This window comes from Castanea sativa, chromosome 2 (assembly GCF_040712315.1).
Source record: "Castanea sativa cultivar Marrone di Chiusa Pesio chromosome 2, ASM4071231v1".
Taxonomy (NCBI): Eukaryota; Viridiplantae; Streptophyta; class Magnoliopsida; order Fagales; family Fagaceae; genus Castanea; species Castanea sativa.
The window spans coordinates 21,231,890-21,255,842 of NC_134014.1; the positions used below are offsets into that span (position 1 = coordinate 21,231,890).

The window sequence follows — 23,953 nt, forward strand, 5'->3', positions numbered from 1 at the left end:
AATTAGTACTTATGGAAAAAAATTTAAATTGAATTTGACATAAAATTATACAAATGATAAATATAGTTTCTATTACGAAAGAAATTTTTTTACAACAATTTCTTAGATAACAACCACTTTATGTGAGGTTTAATACATATAGGGTCTGTTTGGATAGAACTTATTTTGCTGAAACTGAAAACTGAAAACTGAAAACACTGTAGCAAAATAATTTTTAAATGTGTGAATAGTGCTGTGGGGCCTATTTTTAATGAAAAAGTTGCTGAAAAGTGAAATTTGTAGGACCCGTGAACAGTGCATTTGTGCACTGTTCATCACTGAAAAGTCAATCTATGCGGCTGGGTTTAAAAAAAAAAAAAAAAAAAACAGAAACGTGGACGTGGACGCCAGACTTGGATCCAAACGCCCTCATAATAATTCTTGTAAAGTCTCTCACCCGAGCTTATCTAATATTCCATTCCAATGACTCCTCAATACAATCCAAAAAATTTGTGTGTACGTGAACCTGAGAGAAATAAAAGAATTAGGGTTAAACCAAGTATTTAAAAAAAAAAAAAAATTTAATCAACAAACCAAAGTTAGAATTTAACTCTAGCATGGACTCTTTAAAATCTAATCACCACATCATCAACTATTTAAATAAATAACTAAATAAATTTTTTTTAAAAAATAACTAAATAAAGAAAAACTAAAAAACTTTAACGCCAAAAATATATACAATGAAGGTTAAAAAAAAATTCTTAAAAAAAAAAAAAACGTAGAAGGGAAAAAAAAAGTGAGGAAATAGAAGATAAATTTTTTTTAGAATTTAACTCTATCATGGACTCTTTAAAATCTAATCACCACATCATCAACTATTTAAATAAATAAATAGAAAGCTATAAAAAATTTCTTAAAAAAAAAAAAGCATAAAAGGAAAAATAAAATAAAATAAAAAATTTAACGCCATTCATTTCTTAAAAAACTAAAAAACTAAATAGAAAGCTTTTCTTAAAAAGAAAAAGAAAACGTAGAAGGGAAAAGATAAATAAAATAAAAAACTTTAACGCCATTCATTTCTTAAAAAACTAAATAGAAAGCTAAAAAAAATTCTTAAAAATGAAAAAAAATGTAGAGGGTAAAAAAAAGTTGAAGAAAACTAGAATGATAAAGATCATTCAGAACTAAACTTTAATGAAAGTCATTCATAAACTAAAGATAAGAAAACAAATAGGAACTTGCAAAAGATATAACCTGAAAATTTTTTGGTTGATTGTTTCTTTTGTAGCATAAGGCAGCCCTGTCTTTGGATCACAATACCTACAACATGAAATGACAATTCATTAAGATGTACAGTGGTAGAGCATATGAAGAAACCATTCATTTCAAAATTACATTTAAAAAGTAGAGCTGAAAGAAAGTGAATCATAAACCAAACAAAAGAAAACAAAAAGAAATTTACAAAAGATAGAACCTGGAAATTTGTGGAACCTTTGACAATAAATATCTTTAATCTGAAGATAATCTGAAGAAAAAGAAATGAGGATGTAGAGCTAAACTAAATGTCTTCAATCTGAAGAAAAATGAGAAATATAAAGTGTTATAGAAACTGCAAAGCGTACGTGAGTTTGTGGGTTTTAAAGTGTAGAAGTTTTAATTTACATATTTATCCTTATTAGTTGAAAACTTGTAAGTAGATATGATGAGGGTACTTTAGGCATTCAAAATGTGGAATCCAAATAGGAGAAGCCCCTTAAATAGTAGTATAGAATATAGATATATATATATATATATTATTGCATTTACTTACCGAAAAGATAAGAGTTGTGTGCTCTCGCCTCTCAGAAAAGGGATAAGAGTATTATTGCTTTTTTTTTTCTTACGACATTTCCACAGACCGATTTTTGCCTATCTATAATCTATTTACTGTTCTTAGCCGGGGAAGATTCAAAGGCCAGGCAGAGACTATAGCTTCTCTCTCTCTCTCTCTCTCTCTCTCTCTCTCGTTATTCTACTCTGTGTGTTCCACATACTCATTATCTCTCTTCCTCCAATACACACTCATAAACACAGATAGATTTTGGAATTGGTTGGGTTTTGAGTGAATGCCTGTTGTTAGTTGAGGAATTCCTGGAGTTCATTCGTCAACAAAGAGAAAATTTAAATAAATAAATAACAGGGTTTCTTGGCATTTGAAGTATTGAGGTATGTTTTAATTAGTGTCATGAACTTTCATAATTTTGCTGGAATAATAATGTTTGTTGTCTAATAGGTTATGAGAGTGACACATTATTTCCATTGTTATTGGAAAATCATTAACTTAATGTGTATGAGAATCCTCGAAAATGACAAAAACTCTATTATAAAGTTTAATTTTGTTTTTATTTTCTTTGTTGGGTAAACATAATTTTTGGCATGAATGGCTTTAGCAATTAGATGTGTGCGTGTGTTTCTATGTTTGTGGATTTTTCATGTGGAATTTGATTGGATGCAGAGAAAGGATAAGGCGTGAGAAAGACAATAATGTCGAAGAAGATGAGAGTGGCAGTAATTGGCAGTGGGATTAGTGGGTTAGTTTCGGCCTATACTATGGCTAAAGCCGGCGTAGATGTTGTGGTGTACGAGAAGGAGGACTACTTGGGCGGCCATGCCAAGACCGTCACCTTCGACGGTGTTGATTTGGACCTCGGTTTCATGGTCTTCAATCGTGTAAGTTCTCATTTCGGATTGGATTTTTTTTTTTTTTTACTCAAAAGATTAAAATATAATAAGCCTGTTATAACTAAAAACTTTAGTTAAATTGACTTAAAAAAAAAAAAAATGAATCCAAACTAAACATATGAGTATGACGGTATAAATACTTTTATGTTTCACCTTATATTTCACCGTCATAAAATATGTTTTTGATTTTGTTTCCATTGTATTTGATTATATAAAAAAAATCCAAGAAATATATTATATTACTTTTTTTTTTAGAAAATTGAATCATAAGTAGAGCCAAAAAAAAAAAAAAATGGGACAGAGGAATTAAAAATAAATCACTTTTTTCCTTTTTAGCCCGCAGGCCTATGCTATCTATATCTGTTATCATAAAAAGGTATAGTAAGAAAATAGAAGTAAAAGTCTTCCTCGTTTGGCAAATCTGTTTTGAGCTCCTAAAAAATGGCTCCGAACTCCCTTTTTTTTTACGTATCAGAAAGTTTAGGTACGACAAATCTGTCAACATTTTCGTATTAAGTTTGTTGTGAGTTGTACTGGGTTTAAATAACTTTTTACTATTATATTTTAAATTATAGTATGACGTGTTAATTTATTATAAAAATATTATAAAAAAATATTGTAAGATTTATTATGCTTTAAAAAAAACTTTTTATTTAATGGATTTCTTTGAGACTTTGCAATCTCTAGGTTATTTCAGGGTCAATTTAAAATAGTTTAAAACTTCAATTAATTAAATTAAATGAGATTTTTATATTTACCTATCAACTAAATAATATAAAATTTATTCTTCTTACTATTTCTTGGGATGGAAAAATATTAGTTAAGTTATTGTATTTAAATTTTAAATATTTCACCTTTTTTTTTTTGGTTGCGTGTGAAACAAATTATTTCAAGACAATTTTATAGGTTTTTCTTAATCAAGGGTTTTAGAGACATATACTTTTTACTCCTAGACATTCTAAAAATAACCTTATAAATCTTATCTTTATATGATGAATAAAATTTGAGATCTTCATACCCCTAAAACCATTAAGCTTACCAACCAAGTTAGTCACTAGTCACCACTCACCACCCATGGGGTCGCATTCACATGCTATTGATGTGGTACTAAGTACTAAAGTAGTTGCCATCATGGTATTGTTGTGAATTGTGATATAGTTATAGAAGGAGCCGAATGCAATTCACATGATATTGCCATTTTCAGACACTTACAAAACTATCCCCTATCAATTACAAAACTATCTCCTCGAATTTCCAGTACTGCCCCCATAATCTTCGGATCTGATAGATTTTTTTTTTTTTTTTTTGATTATATGTAAATTGGTCAACTTGTTATTAAGACTAACTGTAAGGTGCACTTTGCGGCGATGTGGCCATTCTAGAATCGCATATTTTCACTGACTCTCTTTAACTCTCAATTATCCCTTGTTTTTATTTCTTTATTTTTAACAACACTGACCATATATTAAAATTTATGGCGCACATAATTAATAGTGTAACTTTCTTTTCTTGCATTTTCGTTTCTTCGTCAATTACTTCCATTTTCTTTTTTCTTTTTCTTTAATTCCAAATTAATTATTTCCCTGTACATGTATTATGGGAGTGCATGGGTGGAGTTTGATTGAGTTTGAAGGTTTTATTTTCTTTTATTTTTTAAAAAATCTTCCCGAGCTTGTTGGGTTGAAAAATTTCCAACCCGTCACCTGTATTAACTAATCTAATTCTGTTCGGTTAAGTTGGGTCTGTGAATGTTGTGGATACATATTTTATACTTTGTAAAATTTGGTTAGTTGTACTCGAGACTCAAAAAAAAAAAAAAGTTCTAACCCACCAACTCACAAGTATCAACTTAGGGTGGTAAGTTGGGCTGGTTTTGTTAAGTTATTGGGTATGACAGCTTGATGCACACCCCTAATTTTAGTCCACAAACTTGTATCGTCCAATTTTTATCAATCTTAATTAGAATATTTTTGCACTTCATTTCCAAACTAAAAATGCAAAACAAAACCCTGTGCACTAATTTGTACATATAGGCGCAGACCTACATGTGGGCTTGGGGGGCCATGCCCCCCCCAGATTTTGAAAAATCACATACTAGCATGTATATTACACGAAGTTTATAATTTTGTCCCTGAAATGTATATTTTGGCCCCCCTCCCCCAAAATACTTTTCAAATTGACCCATGAAATCAAAACAAAAAGCTTACCTGACCATTACTGCATTCCATTTGCCCAAGAAAAACAAAAACCTTGAGACAATCCTTTGGACAATTCACAAAACTGGATAACAAAAGAACCTTTAGACAAATCAACAAAACCATCCACAAATTCAAATAGCAAGAAAAAAACCTTTAGATAAATCAAAAATACCAACAAACAAATCACAAATCCAGTCTAAAAATAAAAAAATAAATACTAACAACACAACAAATCTTTGATCTGATCTTTTCTTCTCTTTGATATCCCTCCTCTCTCTATCTCTTTATGTTGTGACGTGACTTGTGAGGCTGGGCAGCTGCTCTGCCTTTCTTAATTTTTAAGTGATAAAGGTGGAAGCTTTTATTTCAAAAACTATTAGTGAGCGTGATCATAAGTAGCCACAATATCATCAGATTACTGACAATCCAATAAAAGGGGTGCACTCTAACTTTTCAGTCAAAAAATAAAAGGGGTGCACCATGCCTATGGTCCTTTTTAGTTTTTTTTTTTGAGGGGAATAGTCCTTTTTAGTTAGAACAATGTTATTAGTAATATAAATTAATGTGCTGTGGGCCTGTGGCTACTTCAGGACACACCTAAAGTATTAAAATATCTTCTCTCAAAATAAATTATTATTTAAATATCATTTATGGTTCTTGATAAATTAATGAAAAACGTTGCTATTATTAGTATTAAAAAAAAGGAAAACTATAATCTTTAGTTGTCAATATATCATTATAATGATATTATTATTAGGTATATAATAATGTAAAAATAATAGCTAAATTGATTTTCTTTAAAATTTAATGTGAAAAAATTAAAGAATAAGTCCAATTCCAATCCAACCAAAGAACCTTGAAGTTTAGAACCACTCATTTTTTAAGATAGTTACAACAAAAATGAGTGGGGATTTGAACTTTTATTGGACACATTAGGAAGTTTTAGTTGAACTACAAAACTATTGATTATAAATCCATATAATTAATATGATTTTTATTTGTATCATAGGTTATGGGAAAGTCAACTACAATGTTTAATATTTTTTAGAGAAAAAATAAAAATAATACTAACGATGAAACATTGCCAACCTTTAGTGTTGACATACTGATTTTCAAAAAATTTCAAACAAATAATTTTGGCCCCCCTAGGTTCAAATTATGGTTTTGTCTCTACATATAGCAATTAATGTTTCCAGTGTTTTTGGGTTTGACCTTGTTTTTAAATTAGCAATGAAGTTTTAGTTGTATCAATGTCCATTCTATAATGGGTTATGCTAATGAATGCCCTTGGGGCATTGGTTAACAATCTATTTTAGGAAAGTTTTGACATCACTTTTTTGGAAAATGAAAAAAGCTATCAAAACATTAATTGCTTTTCTTAATTTTCCCATAAAAACTTTCTTTAAAAAGATTATTAAACAATGCTCTAAGGGCATTCGTTAACATTTCCCTTTTATAATTCATTGTTGAAAAAAAAAGTTTATTTAATCATTTCAATTCCAATCTAAATTCTTTAGTGAACATTTTTCGTTTTAAATTTGATATAATAACAAATACCATCCTCATTCCCACATTTGTGCAAATTAATCATTACAAGTCCTTGTTAGGTACTAACTTTTATTTATTTATTTATTATTATTATTATTATATTAAAACTTTTATCAACATGGAATAGTTATGTTACCTTAAAACATATGCTAAAGATTATGAGTGAAGTTCTGGACAAGACAAGGAGTGGTAGATAACGTTTTGGCCTGCCAAATGAAGAGCTCTGTTCTCTTGGATCGCCTTTGGCCACTGCATACTTTATTTTTTCTGCATTGAGTTTAGTAAACGTTGCTATTATTAGTATTAAAAAAAGGAAAACTATAATCTTTAGTTGTCAATCTATCATTATAATGATATTATTATCAGGTATATAATAATGTAAAAATAATAGCTAAATTGATTTTCTTTAAAATTTAATGTGAAAAGATTAAAGAATAAGTTCAACCCCAATCCAACCAAAGAACCTTGAAGTTTAGAACCACTCATTTTTTAAGATAGTTACAACAAAAATGAGTGGGGATTTGAACTTTTATTGGACACATTAGGAAGTTTTAGTTGAACTATGAAACTATTGGTTATAAGTCCATATAATTAATATGATTTTTATTTGATTCATAGGTTATGGGAAAGTCAACTACAATGTTTAATATTTTTTAGAGAAAAAATAAAAATAATACTAATGATGCAACATTGTCAACCTTCAGTGTTGACATACTAATTTTCAAAAAAATTTAAACAAATAATTTTGGCCCCCTAAGTTCAAATCCTGATTCCGTCTCTGCATATAGCAATTAATGTTTCCAATGTTTTTCCGTTTGACCTTGTTTTTAAATTAGCAATGAAGTTTTAGTTGTATCAACGTTCATTCTATAATTCATTGCTGAAAAAAAATGTTCATTTAATCATGTCAATTCCAATCTAAATTCTTTAGTGAACATTTTTCGTTTTAAATTTGATATAATAACAAAGACCATCCTCATTCCCACATTTGTGCAAATTAATCATTACAAGTCCTTGTTAGGTACTAACTTTTATTTATTTATTTTTTATTATTATTATATTAAAACTTTTATCAACATGGAATAGTTATGTTACCTTAAAACATATGCTAAAGATTATGAGTGAAGTTCTAGACAAGACAGGGAGTGGTAGATAACGTTTTGGCCTGCCAAATGAAGAGCTCTGTTCTCTTGGATCGCCTTTGGCCACTGCATACTTTATTTTTTCTGCATTGAGTTTGGTGGATGTCTTCTCTGGACAATCGGATATACTCTGTCATTACTCATTTTCCTTCAAAATAAAAATCTTAAAGAAATAATTATGGTAGCAGGTAGCTAGGAGTATCTTTCCAACAAATTTAGCTTCAAAAAAAATGTACACACACATATATATATATATATATATATATATATATATATCACCTAGAAAATAAACTTAGGAAGGTACTTTTTTTGATGGTATAAAATTAAGTCTTCACAGCCTACTTAGGAAGGAACTTTATTGTACAGTATAATGTAGCCATGTATTAAGATCTTTTCTATTTGTTTTTGAAATTGATGATGCCGAAAATATCACCAGTGAGTTGCAAGCGCTCCTCGAACGAAAGCAATATCTGCAAAAAGAAAGCAAAGGACCTAAAAGAGAGCACCGGTGTGGTGTCGGCCAAATACCCTCCGAAGGTCAAGTTAGAATCTCCTTCCTTTAACCCTAGAGTGCCAGAGTTAAGAATATTATGCGTACCTTCATACCTAGGGTTTCCGGGGTATTTATATTGAGTAGAATTACCTTTCTTTTAGGATACAACTTCCTTCTCAAGTTCCTTTCCATATAGGGGTCTTCCCAAACGTGCGTCGCAAGAAGTCCAAATATACACGTTTGCGTGGGGATAAAGCAAAAGCTTATCTGAAATATATCAAACGACGTGCCATGTGGCATCCATAATTAATTTATACAAGACGGACATTCAGCAACACCCAACCGTCATAGCTGGGTTACTCATGGTGTCGATCCGTCCTCACTGTCTCCATCCACTTACTATTTTTATCCCCTTCAGAAATAAAGATGGAAACGTCGATTGCTCCTTAGTGCAGTCGTGGTAATATATATATACTTTAAATTCTTGACATGGCTGGCCTGAAACAGTTTGAGACTGAAGACAACAATTTTAAGGGAGACATTTTTATTTAAATATTATTACTTATATATATATAATTCAATTTATTGCTTCTTGATATTAAAAATGACTAATTACGTTGTTTTTTCTAACTTCTATATTTCAATTGAAAATATGACTAATCAACTTAATTTGCTTGTGATATAATCGATTTTAATTAAAATTTTATCAATTTTAGTTGAAAAACTATTTTTCCATTATATTATTTTATTATATTCTAACTTTTTAAAAAATTTTAAAATTCTTGTTAATTTGTGAGTTTTCATATATGCGTATGTTTTATTCCTAGTAACAAATTTATCAAAAGATCTTATGTGAGATTCAATCAATTTTTTATTATTCTTATCTCATTATTATTCTTATTTTATTTTTTTCATATTTAGGTGATATTTCTAGTATATATTTTTAATTAAAAAAATTAACACATAAAAGAAATACTATATATAGCATACAATTTTAACATAACAAAAATAAAATAAAATTTAAAGAAAATAACATAATTTACTTTGTCAAATGCACTACAACTTCATTTAACAACATAATCACCTAACAACTCAATTTGCCAAAATTTGGAGGGAGAGAGATTGGTGTGTGATCATGTGAGAGATTAGATCACTAATATTGACAATCTTTTGTGTGACAAAGAGACATAAAAAATTAATAATTCAAGTCATTATGTGAAATTAATCGTTAATATTTGATACACTCAAATAATTTCAAAAACTAACTATTAATGTACAAATTTTGGGCCTTATTGCATCCAAAAAAAATTTTGGGCCTTATTTTTTATTGGGCCTAGGTAATGGCCTAAGTGGCCCCCTCCTCTTGGCCCTAATTATTGAAAAAGTAAATCTTCAACCAGAAATGGTACCTTCCTATTTTGATAACAAATAGAAATTAAAGATTCTCTCTATTCAAATGAAAAGACACACTTCTCTTTTTTTTTTCTTTTCTTTTCTTTTTTTTTTTCTTTTTTTGAGGGGGTTCTTTTTTTTTTTTTTATACTGAAAAGATACACTTCTCGAAAAAAATGAAAAGGCACAATTTATTTGGTCACGAATTTAACATAATGTTGCATAGAATGGACATCAAAATTTAATATGAGTTCCGTTAAATTTATGAAAATAGAAAATACGGTTCTCTCAATTTTATTTTTTATGTGATATTCTCTTTATATTTATTTTTCAAATGAGAAGATACAATTTTAGAGTATAGATTTAATTTTCACCAATCTAATGACGGGTCAAATATAATTATATATCTATATATTATATAAATGCTCTCCTGTAGTAGGATCTCTCAACGTTTCTTTCTTGAAGCTGAAAGGCATCATTATTTAGCGGTTAAAAAAAAAATACAAAATAAAAATAAAACGAAGAAGAAGAAGAAGAAGAAATAAAGGCACTACGTACTTTGCAATGAAAATGCAGTTTTTCATAAATCAGTGGTGGAGGGTTTTAAATAGAAAGATCCAATGGACCCGAATAATAAATCAGTGGCTAGTAATGTACAATATTAAAATCAGTGGTCCTATTAAGTATTAAGGACTAAGGAAAGGAGTGGATATTTATCATACGTTGCCATGCTGCGTGGTACTTTAGAAAAATATTTAAAATATCATTTTTAAATAATATTGTAATAAGTAGTTATTGTTTTTGCCTTTTCTGCGGAAAAACGCGTCTGTGGAATTATTATTTATTTATTTTGTTAATTTGTTTGATTAAATCTTTTACTGCATGTGAAAATTTGGAGTTTTTACATAGGTGCGTGTTGAGTTGTCAGTGGTAGTAAAATTTGATAGGTATTTTTAAATATCTCAGCTTAAGTTTTATGTTCTGAATGTGTTTTATTGTTAATAATAACGTAAAAGCAATTATTTTTGGAATTATAGAAAATTTTCACAACTTACCATGGTGGCAAATTGTCATTGTATCAACAATATTCATATGATTGACACCACTTTTATTATGTATGAATCATGTCATAACATCTTAACTTTTGTGACGATAGTGATAACATAACGTGGATATCTCCCGTTAAGGATGACAAAAATTCATTGTTCTACTTGACCTGCTGCTTTGTTATGTATGGTTTTTTCACTCTTAAGAGAGATGAGATGGTTAGAGTTTGCTTACCTCACCTCGTCCCGCCCTCAAATGTGTATATATGTGCTTGTTTAATACTATAATTTAATCATCTTTATACATATCCTCTTTTTTTTTTTTCCCCTCTTTGTTAGCACTCTGATGATCACTGCTCCCAGTTTCTCTTTGATCTGTAAGTCAATAATTAATGTCAAAAAACCACCTCATTAGGGATGGAAAAATAGCTCTAACTCGCTCCCTCCAACCTGGTTGCCATCCCTACCTCTTAATCTTATAGTGAGAAATTGTTCTCTACATCCATGCACTCTACCTGCCTCTCATATAAGTATTAGGACCTACCTTTACTTCTTGAGAGGATGGTTTAATACGTTGAATGTTGTGAATAATTTCACTTAATTTCAAAGCAAATGAAAATGATCTTGATTAGTACCAATTCATTGTTAACCTGAGTTCTTTCAGCGTTTCAGGCCTCTTTGTGTGTCATTCTTGGTTGTTATATGGGAATGGGATAAAACCTTGACCTCACCTTCCATCCTTGTATATGGGGAGAGGAAATGCCATTTTGCACAAAGGCTGTTTGTCTTTTTGTTTTTTCCGTTTGCTTCAAAAAGACGAGAAAATTTGCAGTTATATTGGTTTGGTCTGTTGTTTGAGGATTGGGAAATTGGACAGGTAACATATCCAAATATGATGGAGTTCTTTGAGAGTCTTGGAGTTGATATGGAGACATCAGATATGACATTCTCAGTGAGCATAGACAAAGGCCATGGATGTGAATGGGGGAGCCGAAATGGTTTGTCAAGTTTATTTGCACAGAAGAAGAATGTTTTGAATCCATACTTTTGGCAAATGCTTAGAGAAATTTTCAAGTTCAAGGATGACGTCCTAAGGCAAGCCATTCTATTTCCAACTTTAGATATGACTTTTTTCTTTTAATTTTTTTTTTTAATGTGAGAAGGAATGAAGATAGGGATCAAGCTGTTTGTATATTTATTGCAGTTATCTTGAGCTACTTGAGAACAACCCAGACATTGATCGCAATGAAACCTTGGGACAGTTTATCAAGTCACGGGGTTACTCTGAATTATTTCAGAAAGCTTATCTTGTAAGGCCACTAAACCAATTTTTTCTATTAAATCCTTGATCTTTCTCTATTAATTCCCTAGACCATGATTTTTTTTTACTCTAAAAATGCTGTAATTTTATAGGTTCCAATATGTGGTTCAATTTGGTCCTGCCCTTCAGACAGGGTCTTGAGCTTTTCAGCTTTTTCCGTTCTTTCATTTTGCCGAAATCATCATCTACTTCAGGTATAAACTAGCAGTTTATGTTTTGTCTCTGTTTATTTTATAAAATAGTGGTAGGGTTGTTTTCTGTATATGTTGCCAATTTTTGTACTACTGGAGTCCTCATTAGAATTTTGATTTTGTATCTTTGTTTGGTGCTATCTGCAGCTCTTTGGCCGTCCACAGTGGCATACTGTCAGATGGCGTTCACATTGTTATGTGAAGAAGGTTTTTATTTTGTTCTCAGGAAAAAAAAGAAAAAGAAAAAAAGAAATTGCTTTGTGTGTCACAGGTTGAGAAAATGTTGTGTGAAATTGATATTTTGTTTCAAAAATCAGGTCAGAGAAGTGCTGGAGAGTAAAGGTTGTCAAATTAGAACTCGTTCTGAGGTACATTCAGTTGCAACAAATGATGAGGGTGAGTAGTTATTTTTATATTTCTGGTCCCTTTGTCCCTCCCTTTTGTTACACTTGTACTTCAAGTGATCATGGAGTAGATATTTTAGCCATAAGTGATAACAAATTCATATACTCATATGGGAAGAGTGATTGAAACTTAAAACATTGCGTCAAATGATGTACAACTGGTTGAACTACACAAACCCAGGGAATAGTTACGTGCTTAAAAGGCTTTGGGCACTTGCGTTGACAAAAAGAAAAAAAAACAAAAACAAAAACAAAACAAACAAAGAAAATGACGTACAGCTTAATAAGTAAAGCATGTAGCCACTTTCAAACATGGAATATATTTTGGACGTCCTAATGGAAGCACATTCCAAAAAATTGTTTATGCATACCTCGTAGAGTTTAAGCATTTGTTTTGATTAATTAAACATCTTCTCTATTGGAAACATGGCCCAATTCTATCACTGAATTTTAGAGGAGATTTCACAGGTTGCATTGTGTTCTGTGGAGATGATTCCAAAGAAATGTACGATGGTTGTATATTGGCAGTCCATGCCCCTGATGCTGTGAAATTATTAGGAGAACAAGCAACTTCTAATGAGAGGAGAATACTTGGTGCTTTTCAATATGTTTACAGGTGCATTCTCTCCTCTCCAAAATCATCTATACACATGGGATACACCTCAAAAAAAAAAATAAAATAAAAAAAAAACACATTTATCTTGCTAAAATTCATAAAAACTATTTTTTTGGGGTCGCAATATAGACTTCTTATTTGTACTTAAGAACTAATTCTCTCTCTCTCTCTCTCTCTCTCTCTCTCTCATGTGTGTGTTGACAATGTCAAGCAGGGGGTGTGGGGAGGACAAGAAGTAGTTAGTAATGTAGATTTTTTTTTTTGATAAGATAGTAATGTAGATTTAATGCTTATCATATGGGGTATTTCTCTCTTCCTATAATAAGATGTCCTCCTCATAGAGTTAATAACATATTCTGATTTAGGAAAAAAAAAATTGCAGAAGAATTTCATAGTGTACTTGTTAACTGCAACTATATAAGAACTATAATGTCAATGGACATAGGAGATAGTTACTTTCTGTTAGTGTACTCGTTTATGTGTAATTCCATTACGTTTATTTTTTCAAAAATGAGTTGGTAAAATTGATGGTACTGAGCTCTGCTATGGCAAACACGCTTAAAATTCATAGTCATTTTTTAACTCTATTGGCAGTGATATTTTCCTTCACCGTGACAAAAATTTAATGCCCAAAAACCCAGCAGCGTGGAGTGCTTGGAATTTTCTTGGGAGTACAGAAAGTAAAGTATGTTTAACATACTGGCTCAATGTGCTTCAGGTTAGTAAAAGGTTCCATTTGTGAAAAGTAAAATTTATATTAGTGTTCAGCAACATTTGAACGGTAGAATTTGTGCATGTTGATCCTACTTTTGTTGTATATACACCCTCACTTGTGGGTGAGCACATTAGAAAAACATTGAGCGGCTACTTATTTCCCTGTGGGCCTTACTAATGGGTTAAGGATGTTTGAAATTCTCCCCAATAATGGAGTACAGAATAGATAACTTCTTTAAAAGCACTTTTACCATATTTTGAAATGACCTAGAGCTTACAATTGTTGAGAATGAATCATTAACAACCCTCAACAACAAGAGATACATTCTATTTGACAGAAATTGGTGTGAGAATACTGTCATCTAGAGAGAATAATATTACCTTGAACGTACAAAGCCTCTTCATAGACATACCAAGAAACAAATGGTAGGCTGGAAATAAGAAGAAAACCATAATTGTAGCTGCATAACATTAACATTTCACTTACTGAAATTTTCTCTAATCATACCCTGGAATAATTTTGCATGCAGAATATTGATGAAACGAGTACACCTTTCCTAGTGACTCTAAACCCAGATCATACACCAAAACATACCTTGCTTAAGTGGTCAACTGGTCATCCAGTCCCATCCATTGCAGCATCAAAAGCTTCACTTGAGTTTGATAAAATCCAAGGGAAGAGAGGAATTTGGTTTTGTGGGGCATACCAAGGTAAGTTTTCAGGCATATAGAAAAAGGACTTTCATATCATATTTAAGGATTAAGATCCTCTTGAGTTCTTAGTGTAACTCAACCATCAATTTCCTAAAATCTCATTAATTCATGGAGTTCCTAAAATTCCATCCATTCATTTTGAAATGAGCAGATTAAATTTTATCACGTAATCAAAATTTGAAAAAACGTTGACTATGATCATTTTGGCATCTATTTAAATTGTTGATGATGTGGCAAAATTCAATACACCTATCTCAAAATAGATGGATAGGAATTTAGAAACTCTATAGTGGAATTACCCTAAGAACTCTAGAGGATCCTAATTCATAATGTTTGGAGTCGATGTTTTCCTATGTTATAGAAATTTACTGGTCATCTGAGCATGTGTGCTACTTTTTCTCAGGTTATGGCTTCCATGAGGATGGATTAAAGGTAGTGACTAGTGCTTAATAATTCTTATGAGTAGTAAAGATATATGCTGTAGTAAGGCTCTGAAAGATTGTTCCTTTGAAGAATTTGTTCCCAAGCCTATGGATTTACTATGTTCACTATTTTTCTTTCAAGAATTGTATAGTAGGAGTGCATCTTACGAGCTAGTCTAATTGGCAGGCTGGCATGGCTGCTGCACATAGCATGCTAGGAAAAAGTTGTGCTCTTTTGAGCAACCCAAAACACATGGTACCTTCTCTGATAGAAACTGGGGCACGCCTTTGTGTTACTAGATTCCTTGGACGCTATATCTCTACTGGATGTTTAATGTGAGTTTAATTATTCTGCCAGTTGTTTCCTCCTTGAGTGAAATATAGACATTCTTCTAACCATATAAATTTACAAATTCAATATTAAATAGTATGTACCCTCTGTCATCTCTTTGTCATATGGGTTCCAGACTAAGAGGATACCGAAGTTTATCATAGTGCAAGAACAGTTATGATGTTTATAAATAGTAATTTGGAAAAGAGTTTCATGTGAAATGTTTGTTTCATGTGAAATGTTTGTTTCGACTGAAACATCTGGGAGAAAGGGTAAGAGGAGGTGTTAATGGTTAATTTGGAATGCTTGGCCTTTTGGTTGAAGTAAGGGTAACCTAATCATGTGTGGCATGCAGGGCGTTTGGTGATAATGAGGCTTTGGTTTACTACTACTACAATAAAAAATAATGGGTAATCTTCGGAAAAATTAGTTGATTCACAAGATGACTATATTTGAAACCACTAACAAGAGGAAAATCATGTGAGTGAAGAAATTGAAGCTAGGCCCAACCAACTTGATCTCGTACCACGTCAAAATTTGAAACATTATGGAAAATAAAGAGGAGGTGAGAACAGAATAATGGGAGAGATTTAAGTGGTTTGGTGACTAAGATTGCCTTGCTTGTATCTTTTCACATACATAATTTTTCTCTTATTGGTGATTCTAATATGATCAGCTTGTTAATCAAATTCTATTTTCTACCTCTTTTCTTTCTTTCCATATTTAGTAGGGAATATTACTACTGCTTTATTGCATATTGGTAATTTATCTACTGGATTCCTGCTTCTAGTAACTTGCTTTATAGTGAAGGATTGGTTGATTGGGCCTTCCTTAAATCTCTTCACTTGCTTGATGTTCCTATTGGTAATGATTTCTATTTAATCAACTTTTTCATAAACTTTTATTATATACTTCCTTTTGTTTTGGGTCCTATTTTCAAGTGACTCAACCAGTTTAATCTACTCCATTCTTCCATTCTCATCTTTTCTTTATTTTCTACGTTATTTCAAATTTTGACAAAATTTGTAGCAAAACAGGTGTAGGAAGGGTACTATAGTCACTCTTTTGAAAGGCCTGATTTGCTTGTAACGTGAACTATGTATTCTTCTCTTCTTGATAAATTTTGAGGGTTCAAGTTACATCATAGAAGTGTTTAGCTAAGTTATTGATCTGCATTGCACTTGAAAAAACTTTCTTATTTAACTCTTCTGTATGGTATAACTAAGTTCATTTTTTGACTTTCTGTCTTCTGATCTGAAAAATTATCTATCTCCACAATATACTGCTTTGTTATTTTTAAGAAAAATAAAATTTTCCTTTCATGGAGAGAATTGATATATTGTGTCTTGTGGTTTCACAGTCTATTGGAGGAAGGGGGCACCCTATATACCTTTGAAGGAAGCATGAAAAAATGTTCTCTGAAAACTGTGTTGAGAGTTCATAGTCCCCAGTTTTACTGGAAGGTAGGCACTCTAAATTTATATCAGTGTTTCTGATAAGGATGAAATGCCATATGTGGAAAGTAGCAGAAAAGTTTCATAATTTAAAGGAATAGGTTACTCATTATATTGGCATTCAAAAATTTAGAATACTTTTGCTATATTGCTGAAATTTCTCACCATCACTGAGGAGCACTATATTTCTTTTATCAGGTAATGACACAGGCTGATTTAGGCCTTGCAGATGCATATATCAATGGAGATTTTTCTTTTGTTGACGAAAAGGAAGGTCTTCTAAATCTTTTTAAGGTAAGATAAATTTATTTGAGTCTGATTCCAAACCCCAAAAGCCAAAAATGGTCTACTTCTCAAACAAAGTTATTTCTCTGGCATTGAATCCCTTGGAATTCTCCATGCTTATTTATTTTGCAGATTCTTATTGCCAGCAGAGATGTAAATTCCTCCATCTCAAAATTGAGTAGCAAAAGGTATATTGTGATGGGCATTCTAGCTGGAATCATGGATTTTATTTGTGATATTAGTAGCACTTATCTCCTCAATTGCATCACGTCGAGCATTCTCATTTGTTTGCTTCAGGGGCTGGTGGACTCCACCTTTATATACAGCTAGTATAGCATCAGCAAAATATTTTCTTCAGCATGTTCTGAGGCAAAATACTCTTACACAGGCTCGCAGGAACATCTCTCTTCATTATGACCTGGTATAAGATAACCTGAACATGTGTTGGTTTACAAATTTTTTCAAAGTATGTGAACATTTTATATATGCACACACAAGATGGAGTTTTTTTTTTATGCAAGCATGGATGAAAATGTATTTTGGAGGTGGGGTTGGATCTGTTAGATATATACATTCTATGTTGAAGTATTTAAGGGAGGATTCAAAAAATATATTTGAAATTTTTAAGGAAAGTACATAACTGGAGTGACTGAGGAATTATGTAAAAATGTTCAGCCACAATGACTACTCATCTTCCAGCCAACTATTTGTTCCTCACCGTTGTAAAGAAAGCTTGCTATTGGTTGATCATTCAATTTTTTGCTGGAGATGATCTTTCATCATTAAATGGTTTTAGAGTAACATAACATCAGTAGTATTTTTCCCTTTCTTCTCAAGCTTTTCTTGCACAGCACTAAGTGGATATGGATTTTAGGATTTTATGTATTTGTTATAATTTTCATAAATTGAAGTTCATAGAAAGATGTTGATTGGGGTTTCCTCTCTAACAAATAGTATTTCATTGGATCAATTGTGGAAGATATTCTATTTTCTTCAATTTCCCTTATAATATTCCCATCAATTTTTAAAACTGATTGTGTTGGCAAGTTTTGTTTTCTTTGAGACTGCAAGTTTTTTATCTGTTCCAGACTTTTAATTACAGTAATAGAATTGATACTTTACAATTCCTCTTTCTTGTGTTTCTAGAGTAATGAACTATTTGCTCTATTCTTGGACGAAACAATGACATACTCCTGTGCTGTATTCAAGGTCAAGATCAAAACCTTTTGATGATTTATGATTAAACAATGCAGAATATTCTTCCATGTATGCTGTGGCTTTATCTTATATTGATTTATATGTTAAAACATTTCATAGAGTGAAGATGAAGACTTAAAGGATGCACAGCTAAGGAAAATCTCTCTTCTAATTGAAAAAGTAAGTATTCAAAATTTCCCCCCCTTTTGGATGGGTCATAGTAGGTCTTTTCAATGGAAATCACCAAATTTAAATCTTATTGTTGTTGTTGTTGTTAGATTAGTCCAATTTACTCTCAACTTCAATTAATTTAGGCAAGAATTGATAAGAAGCATGAAGTTCTTGAGATTGGGTGTGGTTGGGGAACCTTAGCTATTGAAGTTGTCAAGCAAACTGGATGCAAATACACTGGCATCACTCTCTCTGAGGAGCAACTGAAATTTGCAGAAAGGAAAGTGAAAGAAGCTGGCCTTCAGGTATTAACTTGATGAATGAACCATTTGCATGTAAACGCATACATAATGGGTAATGATATTTGGAAAATATTGGAAACTCAAGTGCATCATGCGCAATCCATCTGTCATACTGTTTTTATTCCTCTACCTTGGTTTTACTAACCCTTAAAATGTCTTTTGTAGAGTGTGTGGTTCCTACAGCATTATACTTCCTACTTTCTGGTTTTAATTTATTTTTGTCTACTCAATTACCAGGACCGAATTAAATTTCTCCTTTGTGACTACCGCCAGTTGCCTAAAACCTATAAATATGACAGAATCATATCCTGGTAAGGTCCTTTTCCACTGAATTATAGCTGAATATAATATTCCCAAAAAAATACAAGATCTTCGTTTGCATTTTTCAGCGAGATGATAGAAGCTGTTGGCCATGAATTTATGGAAGAGTTTTTTAGGTGTTGTGAATATGTATTGGCAGAAGAAGGCCTTCTTGTTCTGCAGGTAATGATAGGGGCAAATACAAAACTGGTGCCCTGTCTCATTTCCAGTTTGATTTTAGCACCCAAATGCTGACATCTTCAACATTTGATCCTTATCTCTAACGTGTTTGACCTTATAACATATTGCTGATATATAATGGTGGTTGATCTTTTCTTAGTTCATATCGATACCAGATGAACGTTATGATGAGTACAGGCAAAGCTCAGATTTTATTAAGGAATATATCTTTCCTGGTGGATGCCTACCTTCATTAAGTAGGATAACATCAGCCATGGCTGGTTCATCTAGACTCTGGTATAGGTTTACATTTCAGTGTATTTTGTTTCATATTGATTCTCTATGATATTAACAGAAATTTGGTAAATTCAGTGTGGAGCACCTGGAGAACATAGGCATTCATTACTATCAAACACTCAGATATTGGAGAAGAAATTTTCTGGAGAAGCAGAGGTAAATGAAGTAATCCATTGGAAATTTTTTCTCAAAGAAGTTTGTTCTAAACATGACCCATAAAAGCTGATTTTTTGAGCATTTGAGGTCTAATACTCTTGCAAAACTCGTCTCACTCAGGTATAGTTTGGGTGGATGAGGGGCCTCTTTACCTAGTGAACCTTACAGAAACTAGAATCTAGATATGTAGTATCCAAGCACGAACTTAAAAATCATGAAAAGGTTACCAGGTCTAGCATAACAACTCACATGTTTGGTAAATACCAGGACTTTATTTATATTAGATCCAAGGGAAATCAAATATGCAATGCTATGCATGAAAATATGCATGTATTGATGAAGAGGTCCCGCAAACCATTTCCAAGTTATTATATTTCTCCATAAGGAAATGCTAAATTTTTTTTTACATATATGCCTCCAGGATTTATATGAGTGCATGCTAAACGTGTATTGGACGGTTATTTTCTCTAGTGTTGATCAGAATTCAAAAGTAGGACATGCACAAATCTTTCTACATGAATTCCATAACTTTGTCATTGGAATTTCTATTTTACATTAGCAAAGTTTTGCATGTTTATATTTTTGGTTTTCTTCTCTATGTTATTAAACTGCATGTCTATGATTATTTTACAATGTAAAACTTATTACGAGCTAAAGATGGTATCAAAGTTTAATATTTTGATGTTGTGGCATTAATTTTGTACTTTCAGAAAAATCCTTGCTCTTGGTTTTAATGAAAAATTCATCCGGACGTGGGAATATTACTTTGATTATTGTGCAGCTGGTTTTGAGTCACGTACACTAGGCAATTATCAGGTCTGTTCCTTGACTTAGTGAATAATTTCTATCTGGCCATAACTCTTGTAAATATTTCAAGTGATTTGGATTAATCTCTTATGAATTGACTCATGGAAAATTAGGCTAAGAGAATCACAGTCATTTTGTATCCGATGAGGGATAAAATCATTTTGTGCAATGAATATAAATAAACAACTTATTACGTCATGAGCATAATACCAAATAGAAAACCAGAGTGTTGCTTTCAGATCGTGTAGATAAGCAGGAAAAAGGGTAAACCATAAATGACATCGTTTACAAGTAGAGAAATAAGCTAACTATTATGGAAATCTTGAAATCTTGATATCATATTTTTAAGGAACAGGTATCTTCACTCTAAACACAACCTTAATTTAGCCCAATTAACCATGGTAGAGATAAGTTCTCAATTGTAAAAGGAATTTTCATCTGTCGCTAGACTTGTGTAACCCAAGCTCTTGTCCATCCCAAATGTGAATGGCCTCCAATCCGGAGGTAATGTCACATATCAAAGACAAAGAGGCAAGCAAAGGGTATACAAACCTATGCCAGCTAATTAAACTCTACAGCTCTTGATCATGCTTTCAGGTTGAAATAATATTTGACAATGGCAAGGCTTTTATGCCTAGGCAAAGCTATGAAACTGGATTTGATAATACTCATATTTATCTATAATTACATATAGTTTACTACAAGGAAAGTCTCTGCCGCGGCTGCTGAGCGTTGTAGTAGTTCTTCACCTAGAAACCGGATCTTAGTGGGGGAAAAAGTTGGTGCAACTCTTCCATAATGTTATAATACTTAAAAAAAAAAAAATACAAGACAGAAATTCTACTCTAACCTAATTTAAATAGGACAAACTTAGATACAGTACTTTAGGTGCTGTTCCTTAGATTCCTCTCTTAAGATTCAGTAATGTGACTATTTAACTAAAACATACACTTCTGTTTCATGAGAAAAACCACATGGTAGAATTTTAAGAAGGGAACTTAAGGAATAGCACCTAAGTACTGTACCTAAGTCTTGCTCATTTAAGTATATATGTTTGTGAAGGTCTCTTCTTGAAACTTGAACTCCAACCTTTATATATAATTAAAAATTTAAAAAAAAAATCTTGAAATTTAAATATTTTATAGAAGGTATGCTATTGATTATTATATTCTCTCAAAACCATAGTTATTAAACCCGGATTGGACATTAACTTGGTATAAGAGGTGGGTCACTGGTTCAATCAGTTGGTCACCTATTCAACCGCATGGTAAAATTGAAAAAAAAAAAAAAGTTTAAGAAATCATAAAATAAATATGAAAAATAGAAAAACGCATACCTAAATAACTAATTTTTTTTTTCTAATAAATAAGCCTACCTATGTAATACAAACTCTAAGTTTCACAAGTAACAACGCACTAGAAAATATAAAGTAAAAAGATGTCAAAAAATTGTAGCTAAATATTTACTAAATAAAATCTTATTACATTATATTTCTTAAAATTCTAGGAATAAAAATCTATCTTAAACTCCAAAGTCACATTCTATGCATAATACATATCTCACTTGTTGCTCTAATCTCATGGATTACAATTTGAGCCAAAACTTAAAGCTCCATATTTATTGAAAAGTCAAGAATCAATCTCATGTTTTTTTTATGCTCTAAATTCAGAAAAGATTATTGCAATGAATCCATAAAGGTAATTTTATTCAAAATTACAAATTCATATGGATCACAACAACTATTCGAGGTTGCACGGGTTGCAAAAAAAAAAAAAAAAAAAGGTTTTACTATATTTTATTGAGTCAATTGCATAAGTGTTCCAATTTAACTACCAGACCGACTTAGGTACCATTTCACTAGGTTATTGGTCTAACTGGCTAGGCCAGGACGAGTTTAATAACTATACTCAAAACTATTATGTCTTTCACCATGTATGTACATTGCTTTTGACTTGCTTCCATCTATCTTGAAATTTCTTTCTATGATTATGTTTGCGTTTCGACTCACATATATTTGGCATGTGACCTTGACATAGGTTGTATTCTCTCGTCCTGGAAATGTTGCTGCATTCAGCAATCCATATCACAATTCTCCTTCAGCATGCTGATACAATGATATTGTTTTCAAAGGAGAGGGAATAATCTCCAAATTCGTGCCTAGACAAACGTTTGTCGATTCTTTTTTTCTTTTTCTTTTTTTAATTTTTAAAAATAATCATGTAGCTTTCGTTTTTTCATTTCTTGTCAAAGGCATGACCCAAAAAAATATTGTCAAAGGACTTCAATTGCTCTCCTTTCTGCTTTGGAAGGGTATATTGTTACTTATTCTTTTGATTAATAATGGGGAAGTACTATGATTAATTTGTTAGGTTAATTGAAATGGATTAGTTTGGATTAAACTGATAGTTATAATTAGTTTTGGTGATATATTATGGAAGTTGATATCTATCTTCATCTACTTCAAAGTTTGTATAAGTTCAAATGTGGTTAATATGCTTATCTTATTGTTTGAAATGTGCTAACCTCCTCAATTGTTGCATGCATGCATGCATGCATGCCATGAGAAGCAACCTCTCCTGATTGACTGTCCCATGCAATTTTTTCGATCACAAACGCTCTTGCATCCCCCTTTCCATGGCCTTTTGGGGAAATAATAATAAATCGATCTCCATGTCAATGTGCGATTAAATTAAATGACTTCCAAACAATAGTAGTAAATATAGAGATCGAGCAATGGGGCTTGCTCGCTCATTTGTCTGGCCTAGGTTTCCTTTGAGTTTGATTGGAGATATACTAGGAGCTTACGCTCAGGCTTTCCATTTCAATGGGGACTTGGAATAAGGGGAAGAGTCTAACTCAGAAGTTGATAATTTGGCTGAATTAAGGAATGATTGCTGCCAAAGCTTTCCAGAGAGACAAAGTCATGTTTGGGCTCAATCATCCATGGCTTTGACAGTGAAAGTTTGATCTAGAACTGATCGTCATGACTTTCTTAGACTCTCATGCATGCCTTAAGTCATCACGCAAGGCAAAAAGGTACTAGTAAAAATCTTGGGCCTCGGAGTTGGAATTGCACGAAATTTGGCAAACTGAAGCAAAATGACATTCTGAGCAATAGTCGTATGTTGTCACGAAGTACTCCCTCAAAATGGTAAATTCTTCCATTTAGGCCCCAAAATTGTAATTTTGCCGTTTATAGTAATTTTTGTTTTTTTAATAACTTTTTACTCAAAAGTCAGAATAAGGTCCCGCTTGTTTTGGAATGACCCTTAAGGTCAGTAGTTTATGATTATGCATTTAGCTCAATTTGGCATTTTTGATAAATTTCGGTATTTTATCATCTAACTATATAATTAGTACAAATTATGGTTTCAGACATTTCCTAATTGTCTTAGGATTTTATTTTCTCAGTATTTATATATTTTGTAGCCGTCAGAAGCAAATCAGATTATTATAAAAAAAAATACATATGTTTTGTCAGTTTTCTTCTTTAGTAGATTTCAGTTTTATCATCTTGTGGATTCAAAAGTTTTATCACCTTGTAAATTCAAAGAGAGGATCAAGTGTGCTTT

The 23,953-nt window shown here is 31.7% G+C and overlaps 1 protein-coding gene across 2 annotated transcripts; it reads left to right on the forward strand.

Moving 5' to 3' along the window:
* Positions 1-1,798: 1,798 nt before the first annotated feature.
* Positions 1,799-22,755, forward strand: LOC142623756 (uncharacterized). 2 transcript variants are annotated; one of them, XM_075797209.1, is made up of 25 exons: positions 1,799-2,184; positions 2,474-2,688; positions 11,397-11,614; positions 11,724-11,829; positions 11,933-12,034; positions 12,179-12,238; positions 12,349-12,427; positions 12,904-13,051; positions 13,646-13,769; positions 14,296-14,476; positions 14,883-14,911; positions 15,089-15,237; positions 16,593-16,695; positions 16,885-16,980; positions 17,104-17,159; positions 17,269-17,392; positions 18,118-18,180; positions 18,289-18,348; positions 18,483-18,644; positions 18,879-18,952; positions 19,031-19,124; positions 19,282-19,418; positions 19,494-19,574; positions 20,285-20,390; positions 22,418-22,755. In XM_075797209.1, the coding sequence occupies exons 2-25, from the start codon at positions 2,503-2,505 to the stop codon at positions 22,487-22,489; spliced, it is 2,610 nt and encodes an 869-aa protein (XP_075653324.1). In that variant the 5' UTR covers positions 1,799-2,184; positions 2,474-2,502; the 3' UTR covers positions 22,490-22,755. The 2 variants fall into 2 exon arrangements, with proteins under 2 accessions (XP_075653324.1, XP_075653325.1); XM_075797210.1 differs by lacking the exons at positions 1,799-2,184; positions 2,474-2,688; positions 11,397-11,614; ... (1 more) ...; positions 11,933-12,034; positions 12,179-12,238 and having other exon boundaries at positions 13,693-13,769.
* Positions 22,756-23,953: the final 1,198 nt, after the last annotated feature.